We start from the raw sequence: 14,747 nt of genomic DNA on the forward strand, positions 1-14,747 counted from the left end.
ATCATGTTTTAGTTTTAAAAATTCTTTAAATTAACAGCATTGTAAAACCTTTCCTCTCAGGAATAAAAATAAAATTCTGTGTGTCTGGTTTGATAATGGAGACATGTTTTTGCACAGCAGTGTGCAACTATTTGCTCATCGTCTTGTCTGACCACAGAGATCAATTTGTACAGTTTAGAACAATAAATTTGGTTCACATTTTTTCTAAGTAATTGTCATTTATCAATCACCATAAAAATTTATCTTCCTGTCTTCACACAGACCATTAATATTAATACATTTACAACAGGTAGTGCCTGTACCTATAATAGGTACTGTTCACATGATTTCTAATGAATTTCTCATTTTTTCTAGAAAAGGTTCCTCAGAGAACTCAAAAGAACTTTAAAGCTTTGTCAGTAATGAAATACCAAGTACATTTTGACCTCTTTTGCACCAATGAATGTGAAATTATTATTAGCTGAACAGAAGAACTTTAATACAATTAATATTTTTGAATAAATATATTACAGTAAATTCTTGCAAAAGACTCTTAGGATTTCAACAGACATACTGGAGTACTTAAAACATGGTGCCACTTTGTTGTGACAAATATAGTATGCCAAAACATGTACAGTATTTCAGGTCAGAATGGCAGTTACCTTAATGGCATGTTTAATTCTATAACGTTCAAGATGTTGTTCTCAAGTTTCAACTATGTGTTTTTAAACACACACCCCACCCCAAAAAATCAGAAATATGTATCTGTTCAGTCTTCAAACTCACCTGCTTGTAGGTGGACATCACATGGATCCATAGGTGAACTATCATGCTCAGGACTGCAGGCTGATGAAGTTTTCCAGGAATTTCCAAAAAGCTGAGGTGTACTTTCTGTCACTCCAACTGGAGATCTTCCTCACCCCCATCCAAAAAACAACAACCAATAAATAACATTGTAGAATAAGTGGAAGGCAATTTTGATTGGGAAAATAGAGGAGGCAGCCTGTTTTGCTATTTAAATGAGCCCATGTGAGCAAACATCCAAATCCATTCAGTTATGGGTCTCTTGCATAATAAGTAATTAATTAAACATTAATTTGAAGAGCTTTTTAACTATGGCCTACTTAAAAAGAGATAGGAATAATCATATGGTCTTTGCCGCACAGCTTAATTCAGCTAGAAATGAAAAGGGAAAGGATCCAGAGCATAAGTCATTGGTTGGCTTAGCTAGATCATTTCAAGAACTTAGTCCATATTTCAAAGCTGCCACAAATAAAATTAATCAAAACAAAAGCAATTAAACAGGGCAAAGACAACTCAAACATGGCTAAGGTTAATTTAGTTCTTATTAATTACTACATCTGGTTCTTAACCTGGCAGAATCTTAATTTAGCAGAAATAATGGAGGTATGCAGATTTTATATTCTCCATTTCTCCACACCATGATCTAAGTTTTTTGATTATTTGAGTATTGGACCCGGACTCTGGAAAACCACCAGTCAGCCATGGAAACCACATAGGCCACTTTGGACTAGTCATATTCTCTCTCAGCCTAAGAGTAAGTCAGTGGCAAATATCTTCTGCATAACTATACCATGGAAACAATATGATATGGTCACCATATGTTGGAGTCATATGGTCCATGACAAGAAAACAAACAACAGCATATACAGATATGCTTCTTCCACTCTCTTTTTTGTTTCCCCATGTGCAACCTTCTTAATCACATTTTGCTGTTGTGCAAGCTGGTTCACTCCAGAGTGAACACTGCAAAATCAAGATTGCAAACCATGATTGGGAAACTTAGATAATATTGGCGTGTCTCTTCAGCATGCAAATGATTAGCAACTGTTTCACAAGGATTATCACAACCTGAAGAAATTGGACTATGCACTACTCAGAATATACTGTTAGATCAGGGGTAGGCAACCTTTTTGAGCCGGGGGCCGGGTTGCTGTCCCTCAGACAACTGGGGGGCCGGAGGCAAAAAATAAATAAGTAAATATTTTTTTAAAAATTAAATAAATAAATAAACCGGGACAAATGTAGGACAAAATTTTCAAATGGAGGACACTTTTCTTAAAAAAAATGGAGGACACGTGAAAACATTTGTTTATTTTTTAAAAAATGTTAATATAAATGCATGTTTCTGAGGCTTCTATAGACAATTGCCCCCCCTTGCCCCCTTGCGCAAGAGGCCAAAGGCCCCGGCGGCAATCGGCAGAAGGACCAGGCTGGGGCCGGTCCCAAGGCCTCGCTGGGCCGGATTCGGCCCACGGGCCATAGGTTGCCTACCCCTGTGTTAGATAATCTATAACTTTTGCAGGATTGCTCTCCAAATATATGCTTTTTTAAACACAATTTTGAGTTCTTGTTCATCTTTCGCAATCTTTTCAGTGTCCTTTTTATTATGACAACAAAATTAAAACAAAATTTCAAACTGGAGTATTTCCAAGCCTCTGAAAATCCATTAAACTGAAAAATATCTAAACCAAAAATTAAGAGCTTTGCAAGGCGGCAAATAGCTTATGCAATACATCCATTCTGGACTGAGAATTTTAATTATTTTTTTTGACATCAGATCTTTTGTCAAGCACATTAGAAATGTTATCCTTCTAATAAAGAATTACTCTTTTCTACCCAATAAAGGTATCACTGTTTTGTGGGTTTTGGATGTTATTGTACTTTGCTGTACCCTTGAATAGCTTTTCTAGCATGATAGAAATGTTTTACTTATCAGTAGTTATGTGGGTGGGTTGCAATGATACATACAAAAAGTCATCTTGAGTGTTTCCATTGAAGGTTCCACACAATCCTATAGTATTATCTTTCCATCTAGCATCAGCTTCAAGATAGAGTCTCAAACCATCTTGGTCATAAAGTATTTGTAGTCCAATAATTGATTTTACTTGCAAAAACACAGAGGAAAGTTTCCTTATTTCAAAAGAATCTGGAAAAGAAATATTAGAGGAAATGTATTAATAGTAATATAAATATGACTATGATAGCCAGCATGGCAAAGTGGCTTGAGTATTGGATTATGACTCTGACGACTGCCCTCTTAACCACAGAAACCCATTGGATGATCTTGGGCAAGTCAGCCCCAGAAAAATCCATGACCTTATGGTCACCATAAGTCAGAAATGACTTGAAGACAAACAACCACAACAACAAACATGACTACAAGATCATGAGTTTGGTTCTACTCTTACTGTTTGTAACACTTGTGCAGATTCCACCCTGCCAGCCATCTTTAAATTGTGCCTGAATAGCACCTGATAAAAAATCAGTTCAATTTTACTCAAACAATGAGTCCTTGTACAATACTTTCTAAGGATTTTTTTAAAGACAGGTTCCACACTTATAGACTGGATGCTGCCATATTCACTCAGCACCACCTCAAGTACCTCACCCAGGTAAGCCTGGGAATAGAGGCTAGCCATACTGAGATTTGGCAGCCATTGGGCCTTGCCTGACTCAGTGATGAAATGAGAATTTGGAATACTATCACAAGTTTCTAGAGAGTTTGTGAACATGAAACCGCTGGGAGAGATCATCCGGAGACATGGGGCGCGGGGTTATCAGTACGCTGATGACACCCAAATAATTTTCTCTATGTCTCCGACTGATGCAGTGACTGAGGATGGCGTCTCTCCTCTCGTGGCCTGTCTGGAGTCAGTAATGGGCTGGATGAGGGAAAACCGACTCAAATTGAATCCAGAGAAAACGGAGGTACTTGTGATAGGTTCCCCTGGTCCAGGAATGGCGGTAGTTCCACCTGTCCTGAATGGGGTCACGCTCCCTGTGAAGGACTCTGTGCGCAGTCTGGGGGTGCTTCTTGACTCGTCGCTTCACCTGTTTGCTCAGGTGAATGCGACGGTCAAGAACACCTGTTATTAGCTTCGGCTTATTCGCCAGCTGCGCCCATACCTGGCCCAGAGGGACCTTGAAACGGTAGTACACGCTCTGGTAACCTCGAGATTGGATTTCTGCAAAGCACTCTACATGGGGCAACCCTTATACCAAACCCGGAAGCTACAAATGGTACAGAATATGGCAGCCAGGCTGGTCACTGGAACCTCCAGGGCCAGCCATATTACACCGGTGCTCAAAGATCTGCATTGGCTGCCCATTCGCTTCCGGGCACAATATAAGGTGTTGGTGATGACCTATAAAGCCCTAAATGGCTTGAGCCCAGGATACCTGAAGGACCGCCTCTCCCCGTACATTCCGCCCCGCACCCTCAGAACATCTGGGCAGCAACTACTTAGGGTGCCAGGGGTTAGGTTGACCTCCACTGCGAGGAAGACATTTTCCATCGCTGCCCCGGCCCTTTGGAATACGCTGCCCACAGAGCTCCGCTCGGCCACCTCCCTGGCCCAATTTAGAAAGGATTTGAAAACCTTTCTATTTCAGCTTGCATTCCCCAACTAAAGTCCAGTGGGCCTCCCTCCTCTTCTGTGGCAAAGAGGACTGGCTAACGGGGGTTTTATTCTGTTTCTGTGTATTTGTTTTTAACCTTGTTGTAAATGCTGTGTTTTATTGATTTTATGCTGTGAACCGCCCTGATCTTTGGAAGGGCGGTATAAAAATAAAATTTTATTATTATTATTATTATTATTATTATTATTATTATTATTATTACGTATTCTTATTTGGACTGAAAGGTGTTTGTTCAGCACTAGAATCCTGCCCCCATGTATGATTCTTAGTCCATCTAGATCTATGATGAGATAAAAGAAAATGTTATTTTGATTGAAAAATTATTATTTCTTACCATCTATATATGGTAGATTAACCTTGTATTGGTCATATACCAAAACATCTCCTGAGCGAGTCAAAGTCACTTGCCTCTTGGAATCTTGATTGAGAATAAGGCTAATAGACTGAATACATGCTCCATCTTGATTCTGTAAGTAAAATGAAGAGTATCGTCTTAAAATAATTTGGCAAACTTCATAACATATCAATGCACAGAGTCGGTAATATTCATTTATGGTTACCCATTTAAAACCAGACGGCAGGTATATGAAATATAAATAATTGCTGCTACTTCCACAGAACAATAAGGAATAAATGTGACAGCCAGTAAGTTGGAATGTAACAGCAGAATTAAGGAAACTTTCCCCCATCAAGGAAGTAATGTGTTCCCTCAGAGAAAATCTATTAGGAAGAATGAACACACCAGTGAAAAGGCACAGTCAGAGATAACAATAAGCCACTAGACTACCTGCTGTTACACATGGGAAAGCCACATTCAATTCCACTGCATAGATTTTTAACACATATTATCCTGTTCATATGTTCTTACAACCAGCTGCCAGTTCAAGTAATATTTTACAGCCTAGATTCTATCCAGGGTTAGAGTGACCATATAATCTGCTTTACAGATGAGAATCTGAAGGCACCCTCTGCCTGAAGGCCAGGTCAAGCCAAGTCTGGTTTAAAGATGAACAACCATAAGAAAGTACAGAGCAGGAGACCTGAACTTGCTCATCAGTCATTGCACCCAGACCACAGATTGAAGAAGCCTAAGAGTCACCTGATCACAATCTCTGCCATTATGATACAATTTTATTTTAAATCGTAGTATTTTGCCGATCCACTGACAACAAACACACAAGACACTTTAGTGGAAAAAAATAAGACCATAACATTACAGCTAAACAAAAGTTTGGCATTGGGCTGGATATAGGCATCAGCCCACTCAGGTCCTGGTTGATGAGCCCATTCCCAGAATCTACTGGGTCATCCCAGGGAGCAGATGTCACTTCATGGTTTCCCCTGTCACTGTGGGTGTTGTAAAGTGAACACCCTCTCAGGAGGGCATTATTCCTGCTATCTACACCCCCATAATCTTGCAAGGGAACCCTCTACATTGTTTGTTGGAGCTACCAACTTCCCAAATACCATCTTCCTGAATCTAGATCTTATGCCAAACCACCTAAAACAAAAGCAAGATGAGTACAAACAACTCGGGAAGGGTGAGTCAGATGAAGCTCTTGAATAGACTGAGGCCTGGCACTGGGAAGCTAATTTAAATACCAGGTGCCTACCAGCCAAATAATCTGACAGGGTATGGTGTTTCCTTTGCCATTTTCAAATATGAGAAGTACATGTTGGCTAAAGAGCTTTGTACACAGGCATGCCTGTTGTCATGAATAGGCCTCAACTCCCACACCAAAAAATATATATCCTAACAGTAATTCTCTGTTTTAGTGAATTGCTTCTTTCATAACATTGACTATCAGCAGCTGCCTTCTCATGAAATGACTCACTCACTAGACACTTAACAGAAATGTGTATATTAAAATTTCTTCTCATCATAACCAACTAGAAAGCATACTGATATTGTCACTTGAAACTCAGATAAGGTTAAACTCTAGTAATCACTAACTGAATTGTACACCTTTTCAAGTTCTCCTGCTGTGCAATGACTGTTTTTATCACCAAGGCTAAGTCTCTAGATGACTGGACTCTTTGTGATTCTAAGATCCAAAATCTATCCAGATATATTACCTTCTTTTTCTTTCCATTCCCCTGCTCCCACCAGTTAAAAAACTTGGACAATCTCCCAAAGTGGCAATATGCATATTTTACTGGAGGAATAATAGTGCTTTATTATGTGACCTCTGTTCAAAGTGCACAATCAAGCTTTTAAAGCAGTATATAAATAACTGGAGACTCCACTGATGAGATTTGGTTTGAGTGTTGGACTACGATTCTTGAGACCATGGAAATGCACATGGTGACCTTGGGTGAGTCAAATTCTCAGACTCAGATGGAGGCAAAGGCAAATCTCCCTCTGAACAAATATTGCCAAAAAATCCAGTGATAGGTTCACTTTAGGATTATCATAAGCCAGAGACAACTTGAAGGCATGCAGCAACTACAACAAAATACTGGGATCTGACTCACAAGGGCAGAAAAACAGGTAACCAATAGGCAGCACATGCTATATTAATATAAGGATTAATCTCAAGCAATCAACACTTACTTTGTTACTATCTTACCTGTCCACATGGAGCATTTTGCAGAATCACAGCAAATTTTCCAGAGGTGAGGCTTTTTGCCAGAATATATTGACAAGTAGCTTGAAAAGTATATTTGCGCCCATCAAATGTTACAAAGTGCATATCTCCAGAGACTGAACATTCAGCTAATAACAAAAAGAGATGGAGTTTTTCTTTATACTACAAAAATATGGTATGCTTATTAATAGTGAATTATAAAAGCCACAATATCTGGAAGCCTAAATGAATGATTGGCAATATCATTTGCCTATCTAAAAACAGACATAGATTTTAAACATTTATGTATTGCTTTTCAGATGTAGATCTAATGAAAATGACTTACAAAAGTGAAAACAATATAATTTCAAAGTTTATGAATAAAATACAACAATAATTTATTACTACAGTTGGCCCTCCATATCAGTGAGTGTTTGGTTCCAGACTCCAACATTGTTCCCCCCAAAAACATGAGACCGCTCAAGTTCCATTAGTGTCAATTGGATGCCAAAGTGCACACAGCCACGTCAGCATGGCTGCGTGCACATGCCGCCATTGATGCTAATGGGGTGGCACCATCCACAGATGCTCCAATTCGTGGCTGCTGATACAGAGAGCCCAACTGTAGGAGAAAGCTCTGTATAAATATGTGTCAAAAGTGCTCATGGACTGCTAAAAAGACTGCCTTAATATTTATTTTTATTTCATTTTCTCACAGTCCTATGCTAATGTATTTTTATAATTAACCTCTAGAAAGTATTTTTAATCTCAGTTAAACACATCAAAGAGTTAATGTTACAATAGTGTGATTATAGATACTTGGAAACACTTCTTAAAATATCCAGAGATTAACAGTAATATCATGACTTACGTGTATAGAGAGAAAACAAGACTTTGAATATAGCCAACATACCTGGACAAGTAAGATTTGTGCAAATCCATTTTCCTCCAACACATGTACTGCAAAATAAATAATTATTTCTGTCTTAATTATGTTAACACAAATCTGAAGGAAAAGTTAACAGATAGAAAACAGCAAAGGAAATCAGTTAGCAAAAGCTTCAACTGAGATTAAACTATGAAGAGTAAGAGGCCAAGAGAGGAGCCTAAATTTCTGTCTGACCTTTGTTGTTATGACATTGGCCCGGTACAGACGGGCCATTAGTGGTGATATTAGGGCTCAATGGTGCTCAGCATCCATATGCGCCAAGCCCTAATATCGCCGTGCTTACATCACAAGGCTGCAGTCCTGTCCACATGGAGCACAGCCTCATGAAGTAAGGGCACCCAAGTGTCCTCATGCTTCTGGGTGGAAGAGTCGTCATAGGGTTGCATTGCAGCCCTTATGACGCCGCAAAAAAGGAGCCGCCTAGAGTTGCTGCGGATGCTGCAGCACAGACACAGAGCTTACAGGGACGGTTTCTAGCCGCCCATCTGTACTGCCCTATTTTCTCAGAAATTATGGTAGGTACAACAAGGGAATGGAAACCAGCATGGTGTAATGGTTTGAACTTTGAAGATCAGAGTTCAATTCCCTGTTCAGCCATGGAAACACATTAGTGACTTTGGGCAAGTCCCACGCTCTCAGCCCTCAGAATTTCCTGTGATAGGTTTGTCTTAGGGTTGCGATAAGTCAGAAATGACTTGAAGGCACTCAACAACAACAAAAACAAACAGTAGAAAGCTAAGAAAAATGAGTAGATCTTTCCTTGTTTATGCAGTACCATATAAGTTCTATATAAGATGTAAACAGTCAGGAAATTTTGAAGCCTAGGTTCGTGGGGGGAATCAGATTTCCCCTGCCTGAGCCAAAGTGGAAATCAGTATCTGGGCCTAAACCCATTCTAACTGCTATGAATATGCATTACCATCCCTCTCCTGGCTAAGGAAAAATGGAAATTTGGGCTGTAAGAGAGACTGGAATGAGAACTAATGGTGGAGACTTGAGTGAATAATTCAGTTTACAAGCATCCAGTTCTTGAAAGGTTCAAGTATTATGAAAACAAAGGTTAGAGCTTACATCTTTTACATTATTCAGGGAACCCACATGGTATAAAAAGGAACACATATTCAGAATATTACTAACCAGTTGTTGCATTCTTCATAGACCACATCTCCAGTTCTGTGGACAGTTCCATGGTAATCACAAGGACAATCAGTAGGTCTGACACATGATGTGTTTTCATAAATAAGTCCTAGAACAAAATTATGCCATTTGACAATAATCTTTAAAAAATATCTTAACTGCCAAGCATATATATATAATTAAGATACTTTATGAAACAACTAATAGTTGCTCTAATTTTAAATAACATTGCTAAGTTATTAGTTGTTAAGAACTACAGTCATCCCTTCGTATCTGCAGAGAACCCATTCCCTACCCACCCCACCCTGCAATAGGGCTTGCCATCTGCGGAAGCTCAGATCCATGGATGGTAAGCCCATGGATAAGAAGAGACCACTGTACAGAGCAATACCAGTTGTATTTATTCAGAAGCAAGTCTCTTCAATTCCAGTGAAACTTACTGTTAAATATCCAAAGGAATCTTGTAAGACCTTTGAGACTAACTGAGAGAAAGGAGCTGGTAGCATAAGCTTTCATACACTACTTCAGATAAAACAGATTTAGGGCCAGAGCAGACAGGCAAGGATAAACAGGCTTGATCCTGCTTTTCCCAAGTGGGTTGAAACCCACTCCCAAGGCAGGCTGAATACCCACAAGTAGACCATATTGCATGGCGTCAAGCTGCGCTGCTGGGTAATTTTTTTGGTTGTCTCCCCACCATGCATGTGCACCATTGCCCAAACACAACATTTGTGACCTCCAAGTACCTCCCACATCTGCCCAGATGCCATCCCATTGCATGGCCACCCCTTTGATTAGCCACACAGTCACATGTGTGATGCTCTTACATCAGGGTATCAGGGTATCGGTACATTGGTGTGTGAGTGATACACTGTCAAATCACAAACATGGAGGGCCCCCCCATACATGCCCCTTTCACACACACCCTTCACTCTATGCTCCCTGCTGGACTGTCTGGTTTGTGTATGTTGTAATTGCATCCATTGGAATTGTTGCCTTTCATATTTTTGTTTTTCTGCAGCCCTGCACTGATGCCAGGCTGTTTATATGCAGGTGCAAAGATGCACATTTTGTGAGCTAGACTGGAATATCCCAGCTTCTTTTTGTTTCAGTTTTTCACCCCGGAGTGTGGCTTCATTTTGTTTTCCACCCACTTTGGAGATGTAAACGCTCTGCCTTCAAAGCAGCTGGAAGTCACTTTATTTTGCCTGTCTGTTTCTCCCTGCTAGTCTTCAAAATCTTATGCTACCAACATCTTTCAGTTAGTCTTAAAGGTGCCACAATATCCCTCTGCATACTGATCCAGACTAACATGACTATGTTTTGAATTCCGACTGTTAAACATGTATACTTAGGACTGTAATGTACCTCTTCCCTGCCATGTGAGTTATAATTCCACCCAATGGTTTTAGTGATCATGCCTGGAAGGTGACTCTGTAAACAGCAATTATAATGTCATCATAACATTTTAACTGTCACCCAAACTTGCATTACCATCAGGACAATGACATCCATCAACACAGGGAAGTTCACTACCAATACAATGTGTTTTTTGTTGACATGAAACTGGACAACAGTGAATGCATTCATTGTAAACAAGATGTTCCTCACATTGAACAGCTGAAAAACAAGGGAGAGAAACGAGTGTTAAAATTATTACCAAAATAATTGTATGTACATTCATTTTAATTTAAGGAACTGATGTAGTGAGCTTCGTGAAGAAGATTATAGTTAGCCTGTTTAAGCTGACAAATCATTTCTTGATGTTTAACAGCACAATCTCCTATATGTCTACACACAAGTAAATCGCACTGAGTTCAGCTTGTCTTATTCTCAGCTAAGTGGGGACAGGGCTACATCTTAGCCTTAGCCTAATTTAAAGATGAATTACTTCTCTATTGTGCTCTCTCTCTCTTTCTCTCTTTCTTTTCTTCCCAGGAACAAATAACAGAAATATAATTAATGTTAACTTTACCAATATGTTTCTCAAAGCTACAAAACAGAAGGTCAATTGAGAAAATATCCTGTAATGTAGGCAAGAGATTGTAGATTCCTTCCTACTGTACCTTTATATACTATAGGCACAATCTTTACTATATTACCTGTAACTTATTTTAAAGCAATTGATGCTGGTTTAATTTCCACTGCAGAAATAATGCAGTTTCTTTCTGATTTAACTGCTATGGTGAAATGCTACAGAATTCTAGGATTTGTAAATCTGTGAGATATTTAGCCTTCTTTGTAAGAACACTCTGGTGCCAGAACAAACTCCAAATCCCAGAATTCCATAGCACTGATCCATGGCAGCTAAAATGATGTCAAACTGCATTATTTCTGCAGTGCAGATTTGATGGCTGAAAGTGGTCCTGTTTCAGCAACAAGTTACAATTTAGCTCTTCCCCAGTGACTATGGCTTAACTCTGGCCTACAAGGATGTGAACTTACATTCATTGTTTCTTTTTCATGGTGTATAGTTTCAAATTTCACATTATTACTGTTAATGTGGTGTTACTGTTTGTAAACTGCACTGAGATTACTGGATAAAAGGTGGAATATAAATACTTTAATATAAAATAAGTAAATAAGTACTGTAGGACAAAAGCTTGTATGGCTCAAAGAACTGTTTTCCTCTTACTCCCACATCCAGTCCACATAGAAGTAATGTGCCAAAATGTACATCACCCTGTACATATTCCCACTGATTGAAGTCTTGAACTTGAACAAAGAGATGGATTGAGACAGGCAAAGCATATACAAATTTCCCACAAGTGTTGGAATAGTAACAAGCTCTACACTTGAGCCATTATAGGGTTAATAACCATTACAGGGTTAATGGAGAGCTACTGAGAACACAGATGACCTACAGCTGTATATGCATAGCTCTAATCAACTTCTGAGCCTTAATAAGGCTAGCTTTGTAGTGAGCCTTTCTCTCTCTCGCCCTCTTTTGCTCACTCTATTCTCAGCCTTCTTTTCTGTTGCATTATACTTGTGTTATTTGCTTATATTATGTAGTTTGTATAATTTGCTATTTGTTATTATAATGTATGCCATTACTACTATGCTTTATTTTGTATCCTTTGTATATATGGATTTTGTATGATTCTGTTGCATATATTGTTTGTTATCCTTTTAAGTATTTATAGATAAAGCCTTATTTATAATATCAAGTCTCAATTAGTTTCTTTTCAAATCCTTTGTTCCAACAGCAAGGTCCAACTGTGCTTCTTCTATCAAGGTCCTTGTAGCAGTAGCAATAGCATTTACATTTCTATACTGCTTCAAGGTGAACTCGGCACTCTAAGCAGTTTACAATCTGTAAGCCAATTGTTCCCATCAAGCTGGGTACTCATTTTACCAACTGATGAAAAAATGGAAGGCTGAATCAACCTTCAAGCTCTGGGATCGCACTCACAATGTTGTGGCTGCAGCACCAGTATTTAACCACTGCACCACCTGGGCTCCTATGTAAGTACCTAAGGAAACGGTGGTGAGCCTCCAGAAACCCTACCCTGCATAGTCAATGGTGAGGAAGACTTGAAGCTGCAGTTCAACAATATCTGGAGGGCCACATGACCTCCATCACCACCTTAGGGTGATGGGAAGAAAGAAACAGTGCTTATGTGATTCACATCCACATATTTGTACTGCACCTTTCCATGGAGAAGGAATATTCTTCTCCCATCTTCCATAGTAACACTAAGATGGACTTTACAGTTCTTTGAACTTACATTTATACACTGCATACTTCAGCAGAAAGACATTAAATAAAATATGTGCCTATTGTGTATTACACTCTCTTAATCTGCTGTACATTCTTCCTTTGATTTAAACAAAAATTGCTCCATGGAAGAAATGTGGTTCTCTCTATTCTTTAACAATAATGTATTATTTCATCACTCCCCCCCCCCCATTTCAGGGCTAGTAACAGTCATTTTAAAGCTTGAACTTTCATACAATTGGTGAATCTGAGAAAGCAAAGGCATGTACAGAAGAAAGACAAACATATGCACAATATTTGACAGTAATTAGTATTTCTTAATTGCATACCACACTGCTCAAACTGTGCCCGCCAATTATGGAGAGGTTTTCCTGCTTGTGCACAAGATCTTGCATATTCAGTTAATGCTCGACACCAAGTTGCATTATCAGCTCCTGACCTTAAACACATTAAAATTGACATAAGCTTATTCCCCCTCTTACTATAAAAATATGCAAGTAAAGCATCATATACATTTCAGCAAGGTGTTCCCCATTCAGTGTCCCAGCAAATTCTTGGACCTGAAGTATTTATATTGGCCTTTTTGTACCAGAATTCCATTCTTTTACCAGCAACTGCTCCCTGATGAACCAAATGAAGAGCAACACAGCTATACCTCTAAATCATTCATGGTCTGCATACTGTATCAAGAATTTCCAGAGGCATTATATGGGATATGGAGTTGTTGACAGAAATATTTACAAACAGGAAATAATACATTATATTTTTAAAGGGTGTATGTCTGTGTAGAATCCAGACAATCCAATTGTTTTTACAGCTTTGCCCATGGTTAGACAGACTACTGCTGAACCTTTTCTTCCACCTGAAATCACAATCTGTTTCCCTCTCCTTTCTCCTTCTCCTTCTCCTTCTCTCTTCCAGAACTGCTAGAAGTCCAACTCTGCCTAGCCCTGACCCCAGTTGCATCATGTAGCTGTATTTCAGCCTGGGCAGCCCTCTGCCTATTCCATGCACCCACAGTCTAACTCAAACCAAAGACCACACTTCAAACAGCAAATTCATGATCAATGGATTTGCTAGGTGCCTACAATGTTTAATGTACCTGGGAATATCTGTTAGATAGAAACTAATTAACTCCCTACCATAATTCATCTAATAATATTTGCTTATTCCCAAAAAAGAATTACTGTGTTTATTTTTATTCCTGTATTTCAGTTTTTAAAAACCTTGAGAAATATGTATGACTATGTGTTCTTGGGATAAATCTGCTAAGACAGACTAAAGCCAACACTAAAAGATCCCTTATATTTCTATATTTCAGAACACATGTGTGCTCATACATGTGTCTGGAAAGTACTCTCATTAACTGTCTACTAACACTACAGTGGAAATCCATCATCTTCCTCAACAAGTGCAAGAATTAGTCTCAAAGATTCTACAAGATCCTTTAGCATACTAATATTCCAGACTAATACATCTATGTCTCTGAATAATAACTCTAGAGTTCTCAAAACTGAATACTTACATGCATAGATCATTTGTACAACTGGCCATGAAAGGAAAGGGGCTCACAAACTCATTACATTCTTTGAAAGGAGGCCAGAGTAGCATGCTGCACAGTGTGTATGCCCTCTGAAAATATAGACAGAATTAAGGTTAAGAAAGGATTCTTTAAAAAAAAAAAAAGCCCAAAGAGCACATGTAGTTTAGAAGCTAGATCATCTCATATGGTTAAATACTTCTTAGTTTGTCAACAGTGACCTTGAAAGCAATCACTTAGATCCTAATTGTTGCTGATTGAGATAAAGGCATTTTTACCCGTTTATGGGGACGAGAATTTTTACCAGTTTCCACGTTCAGCTGCAGTCTATACCAATGAAAAATGAATTGAGGGGTTACAGAGTGGTACAGAGGGAAAGGGGAGGCAAAAACGTCATATTCCCTCGATGAG

General features: G+C 38.9%; 1 protein-coding gene across 1 annotated transcript in view; it reads right to left on the bottom strand.

Moving 5' to 3' along the window:
- Window positions 1-14,747, bottom strand: part of OTOG (otogelin) — a 165,019-nt gene that overhangs the window by 122,706 nt on the left and 27,566 nt on the right. The window contains exons 10-18 of the mRNA XM_042459445.1: window positions 14,322-14,428; window positions 13,126-13,235; window positions 10,570-10,695; window positions 9,076-9,184; window positions 7,903-7,949; window positions 6,993-7,138; window positions 4,757-4,889; window positions 2,752-2,929; window positions 766-890 (exon numbers count right to left, since the gene is read on the bottom strand). Coding sequence (XP_042315379.1) covers window positions 766-890; window positions 2,752-2,929; window positions 4,757-4,889; window positions 6,993-7,138; window positions 7,903-7,949; window positions 9,076-9,184; window positions 10,570-10,695; window positions 13,126-13,235; window positions 14,322-14,428 — 1,081 coding nt within the window. The remainder of the gene's footprint in view (window positions 1-765; window positions 891-2,751; window positions 2,930-4,756; window positions 4,890-6,992; window positions 7,139-7,902; window positions 7,950-9,075; window positions 9,185-10,569; window positions 10,696-13,125; window positions 13,236-14,321; window positions 14,429-14,747) is intronic.

The sequence above is a fragment of the Sceloporus undulatus genome, chromosome 1 (assembly GCF_019175285.1).
Source record: "Sceloporus undulatus isolate JIND9_A2432 ecotype Alabama chromosome 1, SceUnd_v1.1, whole genome shotgun sequence".
Taxonomy (NCBI): Eukaryota; Metazoa; Chordata; class Lepidosauria; order Squamata; family Phrynosomatidae; genus Sceloporus; species Sceloporus undulatus.